At 37.8% G+C, this 26,988-nt stretch overlaps 1 protein-coding gene across 22 annotated transcripts in view; it reads right to left on the bottom strand.

The window, feature by feature from the left end:
- Nucleotides 1-26,988, bottom strand: part of MYO3B (myosin IIIB) — a 248,769-nt gene that overhangs the window by 37,433 nt on the left and 184,348 nt on the right. For 21 of the 22 annotated variants that reach the window (XR_002047282.3, XM_019290511.3, XM_039554756.1 and 18 more), the window contains 3 exons: nt 6,413-6,519; nt 5,992-6,038; nt 4,536-4,699 (listed from right to left, as the gene is read on the bottom strand). Coding sequence is in view for 21 of the 22 variants with exons in the window: in XM_019290511.3 (XP_019146056.1) it covers nt 4,564-4,699; nt 5,992-6,038; nt 6,413-6,519 (290 nt within the window). In the remaining variant the exon portion in view is untranslated. Of the gene's footprint in view, nt 1-2,504; nt 4,700-5,991; nt 6,039-6,412; nt 6,520-26,988 lie in introns of those variants that run through there. The other variant, XM_010406806.4, reaches the window with a different exon arrangement.

The raw sequence follows: 26,988 nt of genomic DNA, 5'->3' as shown, positions 1-26,988 counted from the left end.
GTCCTTCAGCATCACAGTATGAGTACTACAATAAACAGTTCCATGATAACACAATGTATATATTTACTGTTCTGGCTGACCTTGGATTTATACATGTAATAAAATAATATCAAATAATTCTTGACAAATCTATTAAGATGAGTTAGGCATCAGCCTGTGCATTTAAAGACACAGTGCTCTATTATTATGAATTGTCAATGTTCTCCCTTCTCTGTTCCAGTGCCCATCACAAATGAGACACAAAGCCTCTCACTTTCTGTAATCTTTAGCCCTGACCTAGAGGGCTGCTCCCCAGCCTTTGGTTTTCACAGCATCCTGTGTTACTTTTGTCAGTTTGGGAGTACTGCTTTGTTGTCAAGCAGAAACAGTTTCTGTTAAGTATGCATTCTGCTACAACTCCTCCTAGGGTGAGTACTGTTACAGAAAAGGTGTGTTATCAAAATGTATTTCTAGTGTTAACAACAAAACTGACATTACTTCTCATATTTTGTTGTCAGAGCTAAAAGCAGGATGGATAAGTTTAGTATGTGCCATGTCTCGTGCATATATTGGTACTAAAACCACTTACCCATGTCTCATAGGAGGATACTTTTGTGCCATATGGCTTTATTTTCAATTGTATGCACTATATTTATCTGGTTAACCTGAAGACATTTAAAAATTTCAGAGTTTGGCTGTCTCTCAAAACTCCCCTTCTGTTTTGAGACAATCAAAAAAGGAATGAGAAATAAGAGTATGGTAGCTTGAGTTATTTATTTCATTGGTAACTATTTTACAACAAAAAAGCAATATTCCTATATAATTACAAATCTTAGAACAGGCAGGTATAAACATTAAATTATAATGTTTTTTAAAGGTGAAATTTTAAAATTTGGACTTAAATCTTATTTTCACATCAATTTTTATATGGTGTAAAATAGGTAGTAGTACCACCCCGTTTTATATCATTTATAGCCACATTTTCTAAGCTTCTAAGTAACAACAAATCCTTGGATAGCCTGATAGGGGCCACTTAAAAGACCTTCAGTGCACAAAAGCCCTTTCCACAACTCTTACAGTGTATGGGTGAGGAAGGTCACATTGAGGGCAAATTTAAGATGGCTGCAATTTACTCCTGTTCTAAGGCCCCTTTATGTTACTAAAGTGATGTAAATGTTTAAGTCAGAAGCACATTTAAAATTACCAAATGAAAGGGGCTAATCTCCAAAAGCTCCCTGCCCGATTTTTTTTTTTGGCACAGAGACAAGTTTTTAAGCTGTCATAACCAAAAGGCAGAAATCGTCCTTAGCAAGAACCAGTTTCTAGTGCCATTAAGGTCTACAGAAGAAATCTGCTAAAATCCCTTGTTGAGCTTCATCCTTTTCTCTTCTATCAGCTGAAAACTGTTTAATATATTACACACTGTCTAAGAAATTTTCTTCTACCTAACAGGATTTAAACTCTTTACTTTTATAAAATATTAAGAATAGGATACGTTATGAACTATTAAGCAAAATACATTAACATTTCAGGATAATATACATGAAAGGAAATAAATCAGAACAATGCCTCAATGGTATCAAAGCCAAATGAGAAAATCTAAGCAATTCACACTGATACGCTTCCACTGACCAGGATCATCACACTGACATGCCTCCTGTACTCCTTTTCACACACGAATCAATCAACCCAAACACACACTTCTACCAATATGATAACAGAATTTCAACTCTTTGGTCAGTCATAATGTGACTACATGGCTCTACAGCAAGACTTTTAATAATTGAAAAGCATATATGTGCTCTAAAATCAGGATGAGAGAAGACTACCTCACAGGGTCATCTGCTGAGGATGAAGTGAAAACAAACAAGGAAAGGGGGTAAGTTAGGAAAGAATAAAATATACAGACTGACTTTGTGCACAGTGTTTAGCTAAGAAGCAGCAAGAATGAAACCATACTACTCAACAGCAGCTTTTAGGTAGTAAATTCAGTATTAAAGTATTAGTGACACTAACTAATTTGAAAAAATATAGTAGATGTAGATAGTGGCATTGCATATAACAAGGAAAATATTGTATTCTACCCTTTCCATGCAATTAAAGACTGCTTAAAATCTCTTTGAAGTCCATTTCTGATGGCTGAGATTGATATGAGCTTAACAATTGGAAGAAGTGAAAGGAAGAAACCTAAGGGATGTACTTAGAGAGTTTTTGCATTTTGCCTGTGCTTTATTCTTTATTGCTCTGAAGCTGCTCTTGTTAACTTGGGCCCCCATTCAGCAAAGCACTTAATCACGTGCCAAAATTTCATTGATTTCAATGGGACTAGGCTTTGGCTTAAGTGCCTCACTGAATTATATATTATTTTTCACTTTCCCTTACTTCTTTATGAACTTAACTACTGAGAGTAATGTATCACTCAGTGCAAGGTAAACTGCTGGTTTTTAGGCAGGTGACATAATACCTATCTGGAAACCCCACCGCCATTTAACTAAAACAAATTATAAACTCTTAACTATGAATAATGGTGTGAATTGCAGTAACAATAAAACTTTATTTTCCCAAACAGTTTTCAAAAAGGAAGGAACCAGAAAGAATCAATATTGCTAGGACTCTGTGTGATCTATGCCAATAGAAGAGTAGAGCAAGTAATTTGACTGTTTAAAAATACTGTTATTTTCCATCCAGATATGTTACAAATTAACATATATAACAAATTTATACATTGCATAGGAAAAGTGACATAATTTTGATGAGTTATCATAACAAATACTCACTCTTGTTGCATTTTGACAAAATGTAAAGAAACTGATCTGTACCCATGCATTCATATTAGTTGCCATTTCTATTTGTGCTGCATTTTTTAATGCCATTAATTCATCTGCAGCTATTCACCAAATCTCTGTTGTTTAAGGAGTTCCTAAATTTCAAAGGCTCTTAAGTGCCTGTAAAGTACACCTACCCAAATGTACATCACAGGAGAATGAGGAGTGAACTGAAAGACTTCAGTGTCTGTCAGGATTACAGCTTCCAGTTTCAACCTTCTCTCACATTTTGGGTGAAGAATGACTGAAGAATTTTTCTTCCTGGAATCCTTCACTCATCCTCATCTGCCCAGCCTAACAATTTCTGTGTTTGTTAGGAGAAACAAAGCTTTTGTGGAACTATCTATTTCATTACTTTTTCTTCTTTTGAACCCTATTCTGGTTTACGGTTATCCTGACTGCACTTGGGTTTCATTTCTCATGCCATCTTTCCTTGTCCTGTGGTCAAAAAACCGATGCCAGGGAACATTGATAGTAAGAAATTATGTAGCTTAAGAAACAGGTGTGAGATGCATCTCCAGTAGGAAGAAGATCTATCAGCACAGATCAGGGTAAACTCATTGGAGCAGAGATAAAAACAAGGATCATAACTAGGTCTGTAAAATACATGGTCAGATTTAATCACTATGGTTTTTCAAAAAAGAAAAAATGAATCATTTTGAGCAAATGTGTAAGGCAGTAAATGAAAAAATTTTATTTCCAAAAGTTTTTGACAAGAGCTTGTCTGGAAAAGAAGCAAAGAATGGTCACAGATCAAAATTGTGTCTCTGAACCAGAAATAAAAAAGTAAGGTGAAATAGTTTGTTTCTGCCATGGAAACAGTAAGTGGCAAAGAATCTCAGTATTCCATAGAAAGTCACGCACAGTTTCATTAAGGATTTTCAAAGAAAGTGAAAAGCAAGTAGAGAAATTTGCAGGTGACTTTTTTCCCCTCTGCCACGTACAAGAGGGCTGTGGAAATGCAGGAGTCACTGGAGCCCAGAGATACAGTTTAAGGAATAAATTAAATATTTGCATGGATAACAAGAATAACTAGTCATAATGATGGTTTCAGTCACAAGGACTATATGAAGCAGTGTGTGAAACGTTAGCCTTAAAACTGTTTTACTTCTTACATTTGAAGTAATTCCTCAAGTTAGACTTACAGTAAACTAATACTTTGTAAGAAAACTACTTGCAAGGTGAACTGAGACACAATTATATTTTAGATTATTTTACTCTGTACATTTTTCTAGTGTTAAAAGTCATACACAGCAGAGAATGTTATAAAGGACAATGTTTAATATCAGTCTAATGAAATACAAACCATTTTCACTATGACCCCAAATTAAAATTTTTAGTACAGTGTTCTTTTAATCTAGTTCAGTTTCTTGATCTTACTTTTCACACAGCTCTACCACCGGTTGTGCCAGCACAACAGAAGGAATGGCACAGGGTGGGAACAGCAGCCAGGGGAGGGGGAAGCAGGAAAGAAGGGGTCAGAATTGGATAAACTAATCTTGCTGCTAAAGAAATGTGTCCATTATCAACATCAACACATCCAGGTAGTGCTGCTCCCCTTTACTGGAATTGTTTATAGAAATACAGCTAAATGTGACAGTGTACAGCTGCCAACCCAGGTCCAAATCAGTGAACTAAAGTAACTAGCTAACATGGTATTTTTAACATATTATATAAACACACAGTAACAAAGTTAACTGGAAGAGATCATCAGCAGAAAAATACTCTTACCAGTATTAGTCAATAGAATAAGTGAGGTTCAGCTTTGAGCAAAAGACACATCTCTTGAAGAAGGAGGAGATGGTGAGCTGAGAAAATCATCATCTTCAGGGGTAGATTCAACAGCTGACAATGATTCGTAATACTCATCCTCTCCATCCAGTACTTTGATTTGGCTTAAAAGTAAACAAACAACACTCCTTAAGTTAAAATTTAACTCTGTCAATATCTTCAGAAATAGAAACTATTCTGTGGATGTAAAAATGCAAATCCCTAGTATAAGAATGGAAAAAAAAAAAAGATAGGATGATTTGATGAGCAAGATACAGCTTTTATACATATTTCAAGTGCTATTACATTTTATGATTATATTCTGAATGGTTCTGAGGATCAGTGAAATGCAATCTCACTTTTCAGTTTGGGAGTATAGAATGATAGAAAAACTATTTGCATCAAATAGGCATTTAATTTGAGCAATATGGCTTTTTTGTCTGTATATGTTCCACAACTAGGATATGATTTTGGTATCATATTTCAGATGATGGCTTGCTGTGAATGTGAGCCAAAGACTACATCATCAATTTTTGGGAAAAGCCCTATTGACAGCAAGGGGCTTTCATTTTTTTGCGATGTATGATGAGCAGTCCCATGTTAGTGTTTTTATTCCCAGAATACAAACTTTTTTAAACTAGGAGAGGGAGAGAAAAAAACCCCAAATCTTGCACAGTCATGCAAAATTTTGGGCTTTAACCTTGACTCAAAGACGTTCTGTTCATACAGTTGCACTCAGAAGATTAATAAAAAGCAGAGGAAACAATACAGAAAGTCCTGGTAAATTTTTGGACTAAATGTGTCTGCAAGAACAAGCATCCATCAGTTCTCTCCAGTCTATGTGATCAGGCAGGGAAATATTTTGGCAATTGTATAGGAGCCAGCCTAGTTTTTTCTACCTATACCAGGTGGTAACTGCTCATGTAACAATGAGAATTGACTCAGTTCAACAGAGAAGGTGCAACTCCCTTTTGTGCCGAGTGGCCTCTCTGTCAGCTCCTCACGTGTGCTCCCCCAGGAAGGCAGAGGCCCATTGCAAGTGTGCTGCTGCGGCGATGGCAGGGCTTCTGGACAGGTTCTAGGTCACACACCTTCAGTACCAACACTCTTCACTTGGCACATTTCACTAGTGGTAAACACACTTAAAAATATGAAGAATGCTGGTGTTTTGTTTGGTAGTAATAGTACACAGAGAGACCTGGGGAGCATTTTTTGTAAGAATCAGTTCTAGTGTCTGCAGACAGCAGTACATGCAAGTTTTACATTTGCTTCTGCAGAAAATGTCCAATATCAATGCACAGAAATATGTTAGTTGTTTATTTTTAGAAACCTCTCTAGAAAGTTTTGCATATTCTGTAATATCACAAAGGACTTCTTCTGTTTACAGTTGCTTAGAACTAAGAAGATAGATATTTACCCAAGTTTTCTTGGCTTCCTCTTGCTCCCTTGATATTCTAGAGTTCCCTGTGGAGAGGGCCAAGAACACACAGTCAAAGCAAAGCAGCAAGTCGTTAATTTTTAATTCAAAGTGATTTTGTGTTGAATGCAAGCAGATGCTGATAATATCAGAAGTCACAGCATAATTTTTTTGATCAAAGGGCTCAAGTGAGCCTGATGAAGCATGCATCTTGCTCGTCTTTGATAAACCACATCAATTATTCACCGTGAAGGCAGACATCCTGACATGAAAGCAACAGATAAAGAGCATAAGCACATGTTCAAGACGAGAGCAGAAGAACGTGGGGGTGGGGCTGGAGGGGCTGAAACAGGTATTAATAACAGAATTATTAACTGGAAACAAAGCCAGTAAAACAGCTTTATTGCCACTTTGAACTCACATTTAACTGGTTATAGTACATGTTGTCCTCAGGGCTATTCAGCATTTTGGGCTGCTGACATCGTCGACGAGGTGTTCTCAGCTTCTGTTCAAGACAGTTTTCTGAACCTACAGTAAGATAACACAATTTAGTTTTAAGCTGTGCCAGGTGCTGTGAATGTCTTAACACATTTTAGTCTCTAAACAGTCTTTTCTTCTGTCCTATTTGGTCCTGGATTTATTAGCAAGTCTGTTCTATCCAAAGTAAGCAAACAGAAATTTGGGAGTCTTTGTTTTCTCTTTTGAACTTAGTTCAAATGCAAGTTTTTATGCAGAACTTGATTTTCACTTTTAAACATTTTTTATTCTTCCATATATCTATATCACACAGTTCCTTATTCCTTTCACACTTTATCTTAATATCTTCTGTTATCTAAGCAGGAAATGAGGTATATTGTGACTAGCTAAGGACGTATAATTCAGCAGCAACAAAATAGTTTTTCTACAGTAGACAGTAATAAAGTCTCTTGACTGATGAGACTTAGTCTATTATCATCATTTTCATTATATAAAAAGGCTACCTTCTTGACATGGCTCTCTGTTTAATCAGATTAACCAAACGAGTTTGGAATTACACTTTCTTCATATAATTTGTGATGTGCTGTAAAGTAACAGTTGCTTAAAGTCATCTGGAAAGCAGAATTTAAAGATGAAGGAAATATTTCAGATGGGTTTCTGAAAAGAACTAACAGCTTGCTAATTTTTTTTTTTTTTTTTTTTTTTTTTTTTTTTTTTAGTATTAAGGAGAAAAGACATTATGGTGTGCCGTACTCTATTTTACCAGGTATTTTCCATGGTACATACTTTGGATTACAGGATAACTATTTTCAGGATACATAAATTACTAAAAAATTACTGTAGGGGGTAACGAAAGGTAATTTACTTTTCAAATGATTCTTCCAATGCCTTTGACTTTTCTCATATCTCCCTGTTGAAAATTATTTTAGTGACAGTATGAATAAAAACAGGGTTTGGCAGCACCAAAGGAAAAATATACATCTTACACATTTGCATTCCATACTGCACAAGGAAATAGCTCCTATACAAAAGGCCAGCACAAAGATCAAGTAGCATGAGTTCCTTCAAACACTTCAAAACTCCAGTTAATATGGCTTTTGCAGATGCAGGGTTCTAATCTCACAAATCCATTGACAAGATCTAGCCTTAAGGAGCAGGTAACATTACAAAGGAAGTTTATTATGCACTCAGGCTTACAGTTTGTACCTGCAGTCTGGATGAGGTAGAGGAGATGTTTGAACTTTGGCCTTTTCAGCCAAAAGACTGACTTTTTCTAAGAGATTTTCTTCCTTTCACTGTCTTTCTCCCTCTCAACAATAAAATTTTAAAGATAATAATTTCCTCTCAGTGTGCAACTGCAATGTCTGCATGGGAGAGGAGCACTTGTTCATTCCATCACAACACCTGGGAGGGATGGTGGTTAAATGACCACCAGGGAATTGACTGCAGAGCTGGGTCTAAAATTCAAACTCGATTTTATAGAGAAAGGTTATATTTATCCATTAAAACAAAAAAAGTGTAAAATAATACACTCATGCTGCCTGCTAATTTAATACCCAATGCTTCAATACTTCATACTTTCAAGTTAAGTAAACCTTTATATTTTTGCTAAAGAGATTGTGATGGCTGAGCCAGAATCTTTGCTACTTGGGTGTATTGTATACAACCAGACAAGGCAGAAGCTGTACCAGAAAACAATTCTGAGGAAATTGGGTGCCCAAATAATATCTGTTTCTTTGAAAATTTTTTTCACTATGATTTAGATAGGATGTAAGTGCAATTTTGTTCTCTCTGAAGTCTGAAAATGTTGTGGAAGACCTGTCATAACTACATTCTAGCTTCTCTCTGCTCTGAAAGTTACTCAAATTGATCTTAGAGCTTTCTTTCTCAGGACAGCAGGGTCTGCAATTATTGCAAGCAATGTTTTCAGTTGCAAGGCCATTTGAGCTTTTTCTTACAGCAAGATAGTTTTTGAATACCTTTCAATGAAGTTTTCTTTATGCTAGAAAGAGGCTGGTACGAAATCAGGTCCTCACTGTTTTGCGTCATTTCACATATCTCTCTGCAGCTTGTAAAAATACAGCACACAAATACTTAGAAATTTTTAAACAGTACAATAATGTGATGGAGTGTTCTTTTTTCCTTTCCCCTAAGTGCTCTTGAGGCCTTCACATTTTTTTTTTCAAAACACACATATATATAGGTTGGTTTTTTTTAATGTCTTTTATTCATTAGGATTCTGAGTCACTAATATTTTGCTCTACCTTTTTATCCTGACACTTAATTATTTCTGTGTATCCTACGGGTGGTCTGCAGCTTGTATTCTCCAAAGGAAATACCCTTTCAGTGGGCCCATTTGTCTTAGTTGCACACTACATGAACAGTACAAAATCTGGTAACATTTATCATAAACTACCATATCTGGAGAAAATGGTATTAACATGTGCTCAACACTCAGCAGTTGCATAGGCATTTTAAATGCTGTTCTAAAATATTTTGCTTTGATGACAAACTTAAAGCCACCAATAAGAAAAAAGTCACTTGTAATTTAATAGCAATAGTAGCAGCACCAGTATCATTAACAAGGTATTGTCTATACTGCACAGAAATTGTGCCAAGTGCCTCTGGCACATCCAGGCTCCTTAGTTTGCTACAAATTTAGAGACCAGATGAGCGAGTGTGAGCACATGCACTTTCTTCAGGTTGTCCTTCAGCATCACTTTTTAAGAAAGAGATATGACCCCCTTTTGTCTGCAAGAAAACCTTTTCTTGTAACTGAGCAGAGAAACTCGTGAAGCTACAATTTCTTATTTGATAAATCCTTTACTGCAGTGCAGAAATAACAGAGAGTAGGCACAATGCTTTCTGCGAAGTGCACTATGTCAGCTGATCGAAGTGTAGAGTAGCTGAGGTTCTGGGCATCCTCCTCTCGCTTGAGCCCAGAGCGGCTGACACACGTGCGTGAGCAGGCTCATGTGGATGTTTCCCTAAAGACACCACTAAATTGATGTTGCTTACAGTGAAGGGAAATAGAAACTGGCTAATGGATCAAGCGGTTGGAATAGGAAGTATTTGTAAGTAAAGAAATGGATGGAGTTTCTGTTTAGTCCTCTATTACCACTACTGGTTTTCCTTTTTATTTCTCTGATACATAAGAGCCCAAGCCAGAAAACCAGAACCTTGCAGAGCTTGGACAGATTAAAAAGATATCTTTTTTCAACTAAATGCAAAGTCGAACATCTGAGATACATTTTTATGAACTGGGAATTGTATAGTTGGAAAGCAGTGTCTCCAGGAGAGACTTGGAAACTACAGATATTCAGCTGAATATGAAATAGACTGGATGCAAAGAAGAGAGGACTACTCAACAGAAACAGGAAAACAGTTTTATTGTTGTGTACAGAATTGTTTTAAAGTGGATGCAATAAAGGGCAGAATGTTTTGAGAACAGGAACGATTTGAAATCTGGAAAATCTGCCATATGGTGAGAAATATATGAAAACTGTTCTACTTCATTTTTTCAAAAGAAGGTTAAGAGGTTATTTGAAGCAAGTGTAAACCCCTATATAGAAAGTGGAGGGTTTTTCACATTTGAAAACAAAAGTCTAGACTAACTAATGGTCAGAAGCAGAAGAAAATTCTAGACCAGAAATACAGCACATACTGAAAGTAATCAATCAGGAGAAAAAATATTTAGCAGTATGATGGAAACTCGGGTTGAGATTAGAAGCTTTTAGAAAAGGCATGTTTTGACTTAAGCTAAAAACCATTGAAGATGTGACACAGATCACGTCTAGCTTAACAGGAATTAATTTCTCTAATGTAATTTTTTATCAGAACTCTCAGTCTGCAGAAGATCTGTATTGATCTTTTAAATTCTGGGATATAGTTTCTGAATTTCCACATGATTCTTCTTTGTTTTCTTATGGCTGAAATGGAAATATTTTTCTTCAATTAGCCATCATACTCATTATACTGACACTTTTAACAATATCTCTTGGCTTGGGGATGATTAGCAGATTTCTTATGCCTTATCTTATTTAGAAGATTTTTCTGTTTAAAAATCCATCATTTCCATAAATTGCAAAGGACTCTTTCAGAAATGTACAAACTGCCAAGCCATAAGATTTAACAAAAGACTTCAAAGTGCTCTTTAGCACTGACGCAAGTACTTTTGCATCTAAGATTTGGGCCCTGACCAATACTTTCAAAACAGTAGTGGCCAAAATGTATTTTTTTAGTGACTTCCCATGGGGCAGATGACTTCACTTGATATTCAGTGAAAATCTCATCTTAGATGTCCTTATTGTCTTGATTATCTTAGTATTGAAAGCATGGGTACCAGGCGCTGGGCAGGCATGTCAGAGGAACAGAATCATCAGATTTTGCTAGCTGAAATGAAATTAGGGTCTCCATAAACTCCTCATCTAAACTCTTGCTTCAAAAACCTCTTGATGCTGATAATCTTGCTAATTTTTCCAATATGGAGAATTCTGCACGGAAATGGTGAGGAAGCAGCTTAACTGCATTTGGAACTTGTAAAATAAACTGACGTGAATCAGATTGTTTTAAGGGTGGTGCAGCACACGTGGGGCTCTAAAAACTGGTTGACATCTTACTTTTTCTGCAAGGAATGCACACAAAGGTTCTTTGCCAGTGTGGCAATGCCCCAAAGAGGCTGTGTTGCCAATTCCCTTGCTGAGGGGACTTCATCCATCACAACTGATCGAAGAGTGGAGCTGAGTACACTCATTTTCCTTCTGAAGCCATTTACCCAAAGAAGGTTTGGGAGGGGTTAGTCTTGGCTCTTTTACTGCTATAGGTGAACACAAACTGAGTATCACAGGAAGGCTAGCTTTTTCCTAATTACTCAAACAAGGAGATTTAGAGGACGAGAAGGGGCAGTTTGTTAAAGGAAAGGTAATGGGGCCATTTAGGGGATCATATATATTATTAACGGAGTAAGCAAATAAAGTAGAGAAATCAGTACGACCAAGAAAAATAGTAAGCATGCAGCTGATTTCCAATCTATAATATCAGATGAAACATGAAAGTGCAACCCTTAATTATAAGCAAATATTAGCACAGACTCATGGGATCTCATCATAACATCTCAAGGTCTACATTCATGAAAATTTAAGCAATGTTTAAAATCATGTTAATTTGTTCTTTGTTTGTTTCTTTTCCTGCCAGTCTAATTTATTCCAAAAGACTTTGGTTCTCAAGCCTGGATATATTGATCATGCCTATGTAAAGCATTGTAATAGCCTGGGGAGAAGACTTTTGTGGAAAAAATTGTCTTTGTTCTCCTTTGATAATTTATATGTATTTTGATGTTTTCAAGTTTCCAGTTTTGAATCATTGTTCAAGGCATCAAGTTAACTTCACTTTTCCTCTTGAAGTCTTAGGCAAATGCAGAAATGACCTCACAGACAATGATAATATACTTCCTCCTCCTGGACTGGATGCTAGTGGATAATTACGTGCAGCATGTTGACTTCAAGGAACAACTACATTTTCTTGTGTGCTTTGCAAGTCTGTTCAAGGAGAGGACTCAAGGGGCTAATGATTGTGGTCCCACTCATATCAGTGTTAAATGGGACTGACTGAACATCACTTACACAGTAAATACTACTGCAAATTAACTAGACTTCATGATTTTCATTATTTCAGCTTTATTTTAAATAAGAGCCATCTACAAAGGGCACACAATGCTGTTTGGCTATGATTATTCATACAAATGTATTTTCCTTCCTTTTCCATTCCCATGATTCTCCACCATATGCACAAATTTGTATCATACCTTAAGTATAAAGCAGGAGTAAAGTGCAAAATGGGAGTAAAATGAAAAATGTGCCTGGAAAGCAGAGTGAATACTCAAGCAGTTAGTCCCCACTGAGCTCCTGCTGCGTCTGCCTGCCATACTCAATCTGGTTAGTGCAGAACTATCCTGCATATCCCTGTACTAAACTGCAGTCAGTGTGACTTTAGTATGAGTACACATGAAGAGATACCTGGCCCACATCACAGGGTATTTGTACACTGCTTGTTAATGCTACCGACTATAAAAGTATCAGAAACAAGGACAGGATAGCAGGTCTAATAGGCTTCACTGAACACATACTGTAGAATAATCTGTAGCTTCATTTGGAAATAATGAAGTTATTGTGTCTATGCTACATACTATAAATTCAATTATATTATGGTAGTTCTGCAAAAATGCTGGAGGCTGATAGAAAATAAACACACTGTCTCTGTAAAATTTTAATCTCAGTACAGGCAAAACCACACCAAGAGACAACAACACAGGGTAGGAGAGAATAAAGAGCAAGACTCCTTGGTGACTTGAGTAATAAGGTATGTCTTCATTATGTTCTTTTCCCTTCTAAGGTTAGTAAGAGAGAAAAGAGAAAACCATAGGAAGGAGGAAAAAGGAAAAAAAATAAACTATTAAGTAAGGTACTGAGAAACTAAGGAAAAGAAGAAAAGGGAATAAAAACCATTAATAGTGAAGCATTTGAACCTATGTTCTGGCATCAGAGGATTAAATTAATCTAGTAACATAAGGAGCCTGGAGGCATATTGACATAATACTATTAACAATTGTAATTGTCTCCAGAATACTTCATGCTTACCTACCAGTAGCTTCAGACCTCTGCAAATGTTCAATAATGCCATCTATTCTGTTGATATAATGAGATCTAGTGTGATGGGAACCATTCCTGCCACCAAATTCCCTTGGTGCCTTTCTGTACATAAGAGTGTCCAGGAATATTTATAGGAGCTGGCACTCTTCATGCTGCTAGTGACAAGCAAGCATGGAAAGAACAATAAATCAGATGTGCTTTGAGGAGTTACAAGACCTCAGCCCTTGCTAACTCACAAAATACCTTACTGAATCTTCACGTAAGTGTTGCTAATGGAAAGTAGATGCTAACTACTTAAAAAAAAATATTAATGCTTAGGAAGAGTGATTAATCCTTAGCAACTCCAGTGTACTTAAAGCTCTTACCTGGATTCATTACGTAAAAATAATATATTAGATTGAATCATTTTCAGTGTCAAGTGCTTTGTAGTTGTCATGGGTTAGCAAAGCATAGTCGCGGAAGTGTTCTATAGCTCAAATGCAGTTACCAGACTGACTAAACACACAGAATCTGAAGTAAAAAATCCTATAGAAAGATATAAAATAAAACAAAACCAAGCTTCATGATCACCTTGGATCCCCCACACAACTGTGGTGAAGTAGAATTCTGTTTATTCAGATGGAGTGTGCTCATAGTGCCAAGAGCCATAGACTGCTAGGGAAATTAATGTAGCCTCTTTGATGTCATGTGCATCCCAGAATCTGTAACACACTGCTGAAACTGTGAGGATAGCCTTTTGTTTATAACCCTAAACAGAACCATTTGAATACACACACTGAAAGTGCTTGTAACAGAAGCAATGCATTTTCTTCTACCCAGTGATTCATTACGTACAGCTTCATTTTGGATACTGCAGTTTTATGCAAAGCCATATGCTTTAGATTATAAAGCACACTAAGCAAATCATAAGTTTTTCAAGATGGTATGTAAAGGCTGGTTTTGCATCTGTTTGTTGCCAACGACCCAGATGACACTGTAATTAGAACAACAAATATTTTATGTGAAATCAATCATTTAGCTGTCTCTGAACCCTAAGACAATGGCTTTTAGATACACTTTGTTGGGAAACAAGATCCATAAATAGTTAGAATCTTGGCTTTTGCCATTTTTTTCTTTCCAACACAGTTCTGATCCTTCAGTATTTGTCAGTTCTTTCAGTTTCTGTTGTGAGTGATTTGACTGCAGAGGAAAAAGGCAGAGATTAAACAAAGCATACCAAAGAACTAAACTGTCAGTGGCTAACATGGGTAAGATTCAAACCTGTCAACAAACAGCACGCTTCTACAAGTATGGTCCTTAGGATATCTTCCCATATGTTAAATATACAGGAGCCCTTATATGCCCTGCACATAATAACATCTAATAGTGGGTTCCAAAGGTGTGGCAATTAGTCAAAGTCCAAGAGGTTTACACAGATACAACTGTAACTTCAGGGAAAAAATAATTCATGCTAAACTATCTGAATGGCAGAAACCACTTCTGAACAATGCAGAAAACTTAACTGATCATTATTTTTCTTTCCCTCCCACCCATGGTGGTTGTGGAAGATGCTTTTTGGTTAATTCATAAAATCATAGAATGGCCTGGGTAGAAAGGAACATTAAAGATCATCTACTTTCAACCCCCCTGACATGGGCAGGGACATCTACCACTAGACTAGGTTGCTCAGAGCTCCATCCAACCTGGCCTTCAACACTTCCAGGGATGGGGCATCTACAACTTCTCTGGGTAACCTATTCCAGTGCTGCACCAGCCTCAGAGTAAAGAATTTCTTCCTAGTATCTAATCTAAATCTACTTTCTTTCAGTTTGAAGACATTCCCTTTGTCCTGACACTACAATCCCTGGTGAAAAGTTTCTCTCCATCTTTCCTTTGAGCCCCTTTTTTAGGTACTGGAAGGCTGCAATTAGCTCATCCTGAAGCTGCTTCTTCTCCAGGCTGAACAATCCCAATTGTCTCATCCTTTCTTAATTGGAGTGGTGCTCCATCCCTATAATCAACTTGGTGGCCCTCATCTGAACTTGCTCCAACAAGTGCTTTCCCGTGCTTGGAAACCCAGAGCTGGAGGCAGCACTCTAGGTGGGGTCTCACCAGAGCAGAGTAGAGGGGCAGAATCACCTCCCATGATCTGCTGGCCACTGCTTAGGATGCATGATACAGTTGGCTTGTGATGTTTTCAGAAGAGACAGTTACTGATGAAAACCAGGTCATCTCAGGTATGCTGGAATTACTACATCCCACAGCCTATTTCCTAGTTCTAGACAAGCTGGTTAATACAATAGCCACCAGGTGATAAAAAATATCTATCTCACATTATCATGTGACATAAGTGATGTCTCTCTCACTGAGCAATGCTGTATGATCAATACAAGTTAATGAAGAACTTCACAGAAGAAAAGCCTACCGAGAGCAATTAAATATGAAGAGATCACTTCCAGATTGAGACATCCCTGAGCCACAAACCATGTTTGGCTGGAGAGTGTTCTGGGCAAATATCTCTGCTTGCCCTACTTTTTTACTATACCCTAGGCTTTTCCTCTTGGTTACTGTGAGAGAGAGAGAATTAGGATAAATAGATTTGGATGGGACTGGAAATGTTTTTTTTATGTGTGGGTGGGTTTTTCTGTTTGTGTGTTGTTGTTGTTCTTGGTTGGTTGGTTGGTGGTTTTTTTTGGTGTAAGGTTGCTAATATTCAAACAACCAGGAAAGAGATCAACTTTAAATAAATAAATTCAAGCAGAACAAATCCCTAAGAGGCACCTGAAATGGAGGCTGAGGTAACTTCTCACAAGGCAAATATCAGTATCTTCACTGTAGATATTTCAAAATCAACTTTACCTGTTTATGGCAGGAAGGTTGTATTACACTTGCCTCTTTGTTAGCAGTGCACCAGATCAACCTGAGCTTCTGGAAGGCTGAAGTTGAAATTCCATGCAAAGATGAATACAAAGGAGAGCTAGTCATTCTTCAGTTTTCTGGACATGCCCCATTTTCCCTTCTCCATGAGTTTTTATCTGAGGTACTAGCCCTAAAGTAGAAACACTGGGACACCTACACAGGCATCATGCACTTAGAGGCTTGCCATGATGCAAGCTTGTCTCATCAGCATTATGCCATGGTTGGGACTCAGACTGCTGCTGCTGTTTATTTATTTAGTGAAGTTAAGGAAAAGAGGATTAGAAAGGATCTCGAGTGAATATTTTGTCCTTCCCTGTCTTCCAAAGTAAAACCATGCACCATGTTGGAGGTATGAGAAATTTTCAAAAAGGCTCAGAAACAAAAGATATCAAAAAAATTCTCGCAAACACAACATCAACAATGGAGCAACTCATGATACTTCTGCACAGTAAGATGGCAGCTATTCCTTCAAAGAATTAGGATGATGATTTAGTCAATATGATTAAATAAATAGCTTTGGCAATTTTAAAGTACAAATCCTAAATAACATGACAGTATCATCAATTTTAGAGAGAGTCTCCAAAACACATTTGGAGCTATTAATACACAAGTTTTCAAACTGCAGATTGTGGATCCTAAGAGCTACATCTTGTGCTAATATGCTTCAGAAAATTCACTGGACACTTGGCACTAGTTCATCTTGTGGATGCTAGCTATGAAAAGCAAAGCATATGGGGAAAAAGATGAAACAAACATGAAAAGTAAACAGTGAGATTAACTTTTAAAAACAGTCAAAACATTCAGTGCATTAAAGAAGAGTAACAAATCACAAATACCTTTCTAATACTGCTTCTCTGCAGAGCCAACTACTGAATTTGCCAAAAATGCATCATACAACTGTGGAGAGTTAGTCTGTGCGATCAAAAGTAGGGCAGGAGGCAATCTGTAAGTTCACACTCTATTAAGATGTGGTTCATAATGGCCTGTGTTTCAGAGTTGCTGTTGTAGCATATAGCCTGGATACATTTAAAGGTAATCCCTCACCTTCTTCCAAACTGTAATAATAGCATTTTTATCCCATGCCCTCAGAGATTAAGCCACTTGATTGACTTTGAATTCTGGACACACAGGAAATTTGTATTAATTTAGCATAATGATGAAGCGCAATAAAGGCTCTGTGGAACCACAACAGCATGGTCTCTAAGGTTTTGTTCATTACAGAAACACAATTTGCATATCTAAAGGCTTGAAACCATGGGTCCATATTGATACAACTAGTATCTCAAATTTGAGTGTAGCAGATTCAGCATGTATTTCAAAGAATAAACGGTAGAAGCCCAAGATAAAACTCTCAGTAGATTTCTTCATTAAGAAAGAAGGTCTTTTTCTGAATTCAAGGTAGTTGGTAGCAGTAACTTTTAAAGGACGTATTAAAGAAAGCTTGACCGAAGCTTGTAAAAATACCACTAGTTAGATATTTGCTTCCTGGTGTTGCTACAGTACTTCGGTCTGACACTGGTAAATATTGCAAGTAAAGGAGGTATCCTGGCTAGATAAAGGAAACTAATGCTGCTGACCTATGTTCTACAGCAATCCATTTCTTTAAGGGGTTGTTAAGTGCTACTGGGACCCACAGTGATAGTCCGGAAGTGATCTACAGATCAGATTCAGGCCCCTAAATTCTGGAGGAACATTTTGAAAGAGAAACTGAAGAAGCATAAGCAAACTATTCAGTCAGTGACAGATTTTGAAAAATAAGCAGGAGTAGAAAAAACCTTCAGGCTTTAAAGATGTCTGTTAACCTGTGAAAGAGCATCTAGGTTTGTTTTTTGTACTCCTTCCAAATCCAAATCACAACCTTTTATTGACAACTTACACTATGAATCTAGTGGAAGAATGCTAGACAAAAATAAGGGCTCATCACTTTCAGTGGTGCAGCTCCTTGTCTTTCACCCTGAAGTAGTAGATGGGAGTGTCCAGTAACAGCAAAGTAAATTCAGAAAATGTAGAAGAGACGTTTAAAGAAAAGTGAGGGAGGTCTGCAAAGAATTCCAGCCCTGGGATCTCAGTAATAATATAGAAATTTTAAGCTCTGTATTTCATGGTACTTAGCAACACCACATGCAGTAAGAGTTTGGGGAGTGCAAAGCACACAGAATATGTTAAATTTTCATCCAGCCTTTCCTAAATGATTCTAAAGAAAATTTTGGTGAAGATTTCAGCTCATGGGGGCAGAAGAAGATATACACATATGTGCATATATATAAATAAAGTAAGTTGACCTTCTGGTATTATAGTGACTTGCTTATGTGACAGTATTTTACTTTGTTCTAAAATCACTGTTCTTGACAGGGCACAGCTTGCACTAGTATATCAGCTCACTGTATTATATTCCCCTCAGATCACAATCTTTTTACTTTGAGGGTCACTTATTTTAAAGTGGTAAATGCTACAGAATTAGTTAGGTTCTTTATTTCTCTCATAAATTCATGACTAATTCAAGCGACTTTCATGACATTTTATTCCTCAGAACTTGATAAACCCTTCTTTACCAAAATGAGCATTGATTTCTGGGTTCAAACTGAGGCACTGGAAAGGCTGATTTTTAAACCATTACAGCTTACCCCTTCTGGAAAATCAGGCTCCTCCATTGTGTGCTACTGCAGGTATGCAGAATTTCTTGTCACTCCAGAAAATACAGGTTAAGTGATTTCTGGAATTTCTTTGTGGAGTTGGATATGTTTTCCACCTCCTAATTACTACAGCTATTTGAATTTTTTTCAACCCCTTTCTTACAAGTCTATACTAGATTCTTGGCTGGTATTGAATAGTGCATCCCTACAGAATAGCTTGTGATTTAACAACATCAAAATCTATTTGTGTCCTAATTCTGTACTTGGGTCTGTGGGTATTGCAGAGTATGCAAAGTCTGAATTAACACTTTATTAATTACCGTGCACTAATCCCTTGTGTGAATGACCTACAAAGGACCCCACAGAGCTACAACATGAACAAACCGGTGCATTGCAAGTGAACCTCTTGCCACAGAATGCCACTTTTGATTTCTCTCTTTTGGACAGCCAGGAAGTATGGCCATATTAACATAACTCTCTTCCATAACATATCCTACTTCTCAGTAGGACTAATTAGCTTAGGCACAGCACTGCACTCATCCAGCTATATTGCCTCTGGGGTCTGATTCACATCTAGCTTGAGTAGCTTTGCAAAGCCCTGGCATGCATTGAGTTGCTATATCATAAATTTCTATTATGGCTTATTCTACACTAACTTTCCCATGGAGACAAACCCTAAAAATCAGCTTTACTGCTGTGAACAGATTCATCAAAGTCTCTTACTGAAGCAATGCCATAATAACAATAATGAAAATATCCTGGCCCCAGTAGGAAGGCTCATACCCTGAAAACGCTAACATGGGTGCACACCTTCCCTACTAGAACTAGCTCCTCTGAAGCCAGCCCCAACACTAAGCATATGAATAAAAGGGAAAAATTGGAAAATATCAGAAAAACACATGATATTAACATGGCTTAGAGAAATAAGATTAAAATGAAAATGTGTAACAGAATTTTAACTCCTCTGTTTTGAAAGGACTATCTTAATTATTCCCATTAATAAAGGGCACTGTGAAGTAAAAGGCTATGAGCAGAGAGAAATATGCATTTCTCTTCACTTGTATAAGATAAAATAAATTTTTAAAGTTCATCACTCAGTCTATCTACACAATACTCAAATTAATTCACGAAGCAGTTATAATTCAGAGATAATTGAGAGGCATATACTTTCTACCAACACACAGTAATATGTTAAGAGTACTCAAAGCTAACCTTTGATGAAAAATTCTTATGCTAGATTCTTCAATAAAATAAACATAAGAATAACTTGTGCTTTCATGGAGAGTATCAATCAACATGTAGCTGCTCATCATTGTCTAAGTTAAATGAATATGAGACTGTTGGATGACAAAAGCAAATTGAAGATAATTAGCAAGATTTATATTTTCAAATAATGTACAAACCACATCAATTACTTCAAAGAGACCCATAAGACCATGAGTTTTGAAAAATATTTAAATTATAATATATAAAAAAGGAAAGAAACATGACTTGTGGACCCTAAGTTACAGTTCACTGTTTGCTTTCACAAGGTAGAGCAGCAAAAAATTATCTCCCTCTTGTCACACATTTCATTTTTGATTAGGTTATTTTGCATTACTAGTAACTTCAAAATGAAGACACAAAAATATGAGGTGCCAAAGGTATTTTTTCTTCTCTGAAGATGAAAATTAATAGAAGAAAACTATCTACAACACCACATACAGGAAAACAAGATTTTCAGTTTTTACTGCAAACACTCGTTCATGCCAGCAGTCTACATGAAGTCAATGTGTTATCCCACTGCATAATGATGGATCATGTGAGGCCTTATAAGATGGGACCAGTAGTCTTTAAAATATGGTATTTTTAGTGTTTTATCCCTTTTACTTACTCCCAACCAATAACACATATTTGTCTAAAACAAATTACTGTTCTTTCACCATTTTGTCAGCATTGTTCACAATATTATATATACAGAACTGTAAATCCTTATTTTTATTCGTAAAATACATAGGAGAGGTCAACTACACTTTTTTGCATTCTGAAATTCAATCCCTGCTACTAGGACTTGATCTGGAAAGTTTGTGCAGAGATACAAAATATATTAGATAGCTGCTTTGGCATGTGAAGTCTTAGCTTTACATATCTTGGGTATTTATTTTTCAGAGAAAAAGGACCCCAGTTACTAGGTTTCAACATAAAGCCTTGCAGAGTAGGATGTGGCAGGTTGGCTACACAGCTGCTGTGTGGCCTGTGATGAGGAGGTGCCTGTACTATCTGACAGTGCCAGCAAAGAGCTAATGTCTTCATTACACTCGTCCTTTTTTATCTTTCCTCCATGGCTGCAGACAGCCAGGACTAGGATAACAGTTTGAACATACACAGAATGTGAGGGATGAATTTTCCAGTTATCTCTGCTGAAGTATTAAATTCAGACGTCTTATGATGACATTCTAAACATTATCATTATTTATTTCACTGCAGCTCAACACACAGAAAGGAAGAGATAGTAAATCATACTATGAAGAGCTCCATGATATATTGCTCCTCTTATACAAGAAACAGCAGTAGCTTGTGCCACTATTCAAGAAAGACTTGAGTGCCCAAACACTGGCTGTGAACCTGGGGTCACCAAAAGAAGGCTGAGCTCATCAGAGTTCATCCTTGCAATGACACATCAAGATAGCAGAGGGTCCAAGGGGACCAAGGAGCTGAGAGAGCACAGCTGATTTACCTTTTCTAGTTTTGCTTCTGGAATGAAAATACTCAGAAGCAAATGTTTCATGTCCTGTCATGTATCACACCACAAAAGAGGCAGCAAAGTTTGTCCTTCATGTAGAAACAAAAGGACAAAACCAAAAATCCTGCCTGCAACTGTGTTTTTCTTATCCTTTTAAAGAATTTATGGCAAACCTGTGAATAAGAAGTGCTCTGCAGCTGCCAAGTGTAATGGCACCCAGATATATTTCTAACATCTAACAAAAACAGAACTATGGCAATTGAACTTAGAACATCAGAAAAACATGCTTATTGTCCATACTCAATGAGGGAAAAAGTCAATGACATCACAAGAACCGCCTATGTTTTGGATTCTGTTTGTTTCTTTTGATGGTATCAAAAAGTCTGTTCTAGATTACTGGCATTTGCAGATGAGAAACTACAGAAGTAGCACACAAAATCAATAAAATGATCTCACTACACTTGCCAATGTACATAAGGGGTTTTACCTTTAAAAATAGCCTAGTATTTAGTTGTGTAAGTTCCAAATGGTGTTTAATGGGTGAAAAAGCCTAAAGATTTCTGAAAGGTGCTCCTACTTTTTGGCCATTAGCATTCTGCAGCTGGATAATTTAAATCTTCTTTCAGTTCTGGGTACTCAAGATCACAGTCCTCTTTACTTCTAAAGGGCAGGAACTTCCACCAATGTGGAAGAGAAGAATCCCAATAAAACCCATAAAGCACAGCCATTGATGAGCCCAATTCAGAAAGTGCCATGATCAGACAACTGTAGAGTGTCTAACCTGAGTTAGAAGTTAATGAGGCTTCTTTTTTATCAATTTGTTCCCTCATTAATACTGGAATTTTAGGGCAACAGAAACTTTCATTTTTTGAATTCAGGTCATATTAACTAACAGTTTCAGCTAAAATAACATGAAAAAACTTCAGAGATGTTGAAAGAATTCATTCTGGCATCTCAAAAAACAAAACATTTTGATTTTGTCACAAGGGGACTCCTTTCCCAAAAACAGAGGAGGTAGTGCTGCCACCCCTGATATCCAAAAACTCAGTGATTAGGCCATGTTCTTAGGTTGTGAAAGATGTAGCTTCAAGCACCTCCTTTAAGTGATTTGGTACAGGGACCTGAACCCAAACATCGTGCTTCTCAGGAGAGTTGCCTAACTGCTGGGTTAGAAAATATTCTTAGGTAGGTTTCTCTCAGCCTCATGTGTTGAAAGTGTCCCACTTTACATAAAGTAGTTAAATATTCATTGAAACAGAGATTGAAAGCCAGGTGCCGGCCCCCTTTTTCTCTGACTGCTCAAATTACCAGGATCTCAAGTCATTCACATGCTCTCTGTTTCTGTGGCCTACTTACTATTTAACGTACATTCCACTGATGGGAGAAAGGGGAGGAGAAAACGCTTTCTTCTCTGAAATTCTGTATCGGCCTTGGGCATAGCCCAGACCAGTGAGAATATGGGTCAGTGAAAATTTTGAGCCCTACCTTTGGAAGGACAGTAGTATGGAAGGTAAGGAATGATCACTTTCTAACACATAGAGTAGATAAAAATAAAGTAGTTTAATGACAAGAAATAGTATTATTTAAAGGAGAAAGAAGTGAGACATCTGCATCTATTTGTATCCAATGTTTATCCCTATTGGCACAATTAATAAAAGCTATGCATAAATCACACAAAGTTCATTAAACTCACTGGCTCAGGCTGCTGACTAATTGGTAAATACACACTCAATAAAAATGTAAAATGTATGCCAACTCCACATTGTAAAACTGTTTTCTAGTTAAGAAGTCTCTGCTTCTCTGTGGCTTTTCTAACAGAGCTTGATTTTCACAGTTATTGATCTTAGGGAAACAATAATGCCCAGAACAGTGCACAAAGGCCCTAAAACAGGAAAACAAAAAGCACCTCTATCATGCTTACAGAGATCAAGGAGTTTACTGTCTTATGCCTAGGGCAATCTTCTAACACACCCATGAATCTAAGGTCTGCTAATGCCTGCTCTGTACAATTCAACAGACTATTTTAGGCACTTCAGCTCTTTTATGAATGTGGCCTTCAGCACTTTCTTCTGCAATGTTGCCTTCAAGTAGTCCAACTTGAAGGTATCACTGCCCAGCAAAACTTTGAATCTTCTAAATCTATCAATTCTGATAAATTAAAGGTCTGGGAACTATCTAGGCCTGCGCAGACAAGCAACTGGACACTACCAGAATTAGACACAAACAAAAATTAGGTATAAAAACCAGGAGAAGTGTGAGAGTGGCTGAGGCTGGAGAAGGTCACAGATGACCATCTCCATCATTTGGACAGGATAAAGAAATTCTGCTACACAGAACATCCTCCTTTTCAGAAGAGGCCTGCATCCAGCCAACCACAGATTTTTATAGATAGGGAGCTCATCAAAAGGCTTTAATGCTTACAATACCTGTGCAAAAATCCACAGAAAGCCCTATTTGAAGAGTCTCTTGCTGCCACCACTGAAGACTCTGATTGTGGACAGCCTTCCTGACATCAAACAAACCCAGATGTTGAGAGGCCTTGGGAGCTAGCCCACTGCTTTGTCTGGGTCTGACCTCAAGTTTTCTGTATTTACATTTTTTCAAAAACATGATTTAGAACAGATGTCACTGGACACCAGAGCTCTTCTCCAAGGCTGGAGTAGAAAATCACAGGAAAAGAAGGAGATACAGACCAGCTCAATTTACATTACATGAGCATATTGATCTGCATAGCAAAGAGAGGGCAGAATCCACACATCTCTAATTTTAGTTTAATTAGACTCACAATCAAACATCAGTGCTGGTTTCCCTCTATTAAGGGTCAAGCAAAATGCTTGGTTTGATTTTGGACATCTTTATAAACAAGTGGAATACTTTGGTTTAGGGGTGGTTTAGGACCACCTCTGCTTGTATTCTCTATTTTCTTCCATTGACTTTGGCAGTGCCTGAACAACATATTAAAAGCACTTGCCTCAAACCACACTTGTGGTGTGCATGTTTGAAACAAAGCATGAAATAATGTTGAAAAACAGTATTATGAAACTGATACAGATTTAATAGTGGCTAAATGAAAGAAATGGGAAAATGAAACCCCCTTCTTCTCCAGACAATGTGTGGTGAAATAATCTGTTTGCAATGGAGGGAAAAAGCTCAAAAAGAAACATTTGGAAACAATACAATGACATATGGTCCCATATGTTGGATCTATAATGCTTCCTAATTCCTCCAGGGTAAAATTCACCCTTCTCCTGAACAAATTCCAAGTAACTGAGATTTGCCTGTGTGGACTGAAGGAAGAACTAGAATCTTCCCTCCATACACAGACAAGAGAAGACTATGAAGCAGCTTCACTGCAGTTGCCATTGTACCTGTGGCTTGAATCAGCACTACTAATGTTTTTTGATCCTTTTCTTGGTAATCATAATTGCTGATCCATAGGCTCATCCTCATCTCTTCTCCTTGGTTGAGTCTGCTCAGGGCATGCTTTCCCTGTAGGGTCCTCCATGGTAAAGAAGGCATGTGCTCAGCTTTCTGAATCATACTAGGACAGCAGTATAGCTGGAGTTGCTTTAAAGTTCTAGATATAGCAAGCTGCGTGTTGGTGTTGATAAGGCATCCTCAGGCCACTTATGCTCTACAGCAATTTTTGGCGATGCCTTTACAGCCCTTAGGTTTTTGAGATACAGGATTTCCACTCATAATTCCTGGTCCTATGCTGTTCACCAGTCCCTGGATGCAGGAGTGAAAGAGGAAAAAGCCTGGAAAATCTGGCAGTAGGTTTTATCCTCTTAGTGAGCAGATTTTGTAAGTGTGCTGAACACAAGTGGTGAAACATCTATCCAGCAATGAAAGCATCTCATATCCAAATGCTCTAAATTAAACTGTGATATAATAATTATTATTGGAATTTTGTAATATTTTGGGTGGCTGCATTACTTGGGATTGAAGCACAGGTAACTGCCTAGGTGAACAAATTACTGGAGGTAGTTAAGCAGTCACAGTTCTGTTGACCCCTCACAGGTCTAGAAAGCCGGGCTACCTAGAGCTAAGGTACTCAGTCAGTTTTCATCACTGACCCACATGGATGTAACATTGCACAACAATACCTCTGCACATGAAAGGAAAACTTTTCTCACAACCCTTATTCTTATACTCCTTATTGATGGGTTGTTCCAAACTTCAGATGCTCCAAAGATGGAATATCAATATATCTATTTGCCTGGTCATTAAAGTGAAGCTCCATACCCATTTTATAGGTCATTTAAGCTGTTTATTAATTAGCTTAACTTTTGCCATCTCTAGTCTGCTTCAGGTGCTAGTAAGTAGCTGTTTTTGTTGATCTATTTTGTTTGTATACAAATAGTTTTGAAATTATATGTTATTAAATGTTATGCATTAGTATTCTTGTTCATATTTTTTAAAAATTTGTGTTGAATACCACACCACCCCCAGCCTGCTAGGAAGAGACATCTTTGCATTTTGTTTTTTTGTTTTACCCAGTTGTGTTGGTAATAACAGGAATTACCTGTGAACATTGGAGGGAGTAACACTGCAGCAATTGGCATTCATTTCCACTGAAAAATGCCCCATGAAATGATCTCTAGATTTTTCAGTTCAGCTGAAGTCCATCAACAGAGAGGGGTACTCAAAAGGTATATTCATGACTGGTATCAGAGAAAGATAAAAAATTGTAGCAGATATGAAACGAGATCAATCAAGTCACTAAAAAAAGTTCATTTAGCAGAAATCCTGCTGTGAAATGGGAATAAAGGCAGAAAAGCCTTTGTCCCTGTATTGGCTTTGCACTACCTGTTTTTTTGTACCAGGGAGGCCACAGAGGTGGCTCCTGTGAGAAACTCCTGGAAGCTTCTACCATGTTCAGCAGAGCCAATCTCTGATGGCTCTGAAGGTGGTCATGCTGCTGGAACACAGTTTTGGCTTCTACTCAGAGAAGAGAAGGAGGTGAGAACATGTGAGGAAAAACAACATGGTGACTCCAAGGTCAGTGGAAAAGGAGAGAGAGGAGGTGCCAGGTGCCAGAGCCAAGATGCCTTTGCAGGCTGTGGTGAAGACCATGGTGAAGCAGGTTGTCCCTCTGCAGCCCATGGGTCCACAGGGGATGCAGAGATCCACCCACAGCCCGTGGGGGAGGTGCCCATGCTGGAGCAGGTGGATGCCTGGAGGAGGCTGTGATCCAGTGGAAGACCCAGTGGAGAGAGAGGACCCCTGCTTCCAGGCCGGAGCAGCCTGTCCTTGGAGGACTGCACCCTGTGGAAGAGAGACCCATGGCACAGACTGTGTGCCCATGGGTTGTGTGTTGTGTTGCACAGGTGCAGTGTGGAGAGTGGGCCCACACCGGCAAAGTTCACGGAGAACTGTCTCCCATGGGAGGGACCCCACAGCCTCACAGGGGAAGGACTCCTCTCCTGGAGCAGTGGAAGAGAATCTTGGTGATGAACTGACCAAACCCCCGCGCCCAGTCTCCCTGTGCTGTTGGTGGGAAGGAGGGAGGGGCTGGGGAGAAAAGGTGTTTTAAGGGCTTATTTTACTTCTCATTATCCTCCTCTGATTCTGTTACCAGTAAATTCACTTTGTAACTTTAAGTTAAGTCTGTTTTGCC

The sequence above is a fragment of the Corvus cornix genome, chromosome 7 (assembly GCF_000738735.6).
Source record: "Corvus cornix cornix isolate S_Up_H32 chromosome 7, ASM73873v5, whole genome shotgun sequence".
Lineage (NCBI taxonomy): Eukaryota > Metazoa > Chordata > Aves > Passeriformes > Corvidae > Corvus > Corvus cornix.
Note: the sequence above shows the minus strand (reverse complement) of the source record. Positions and strands in the feature narration are given on the sequence as shown.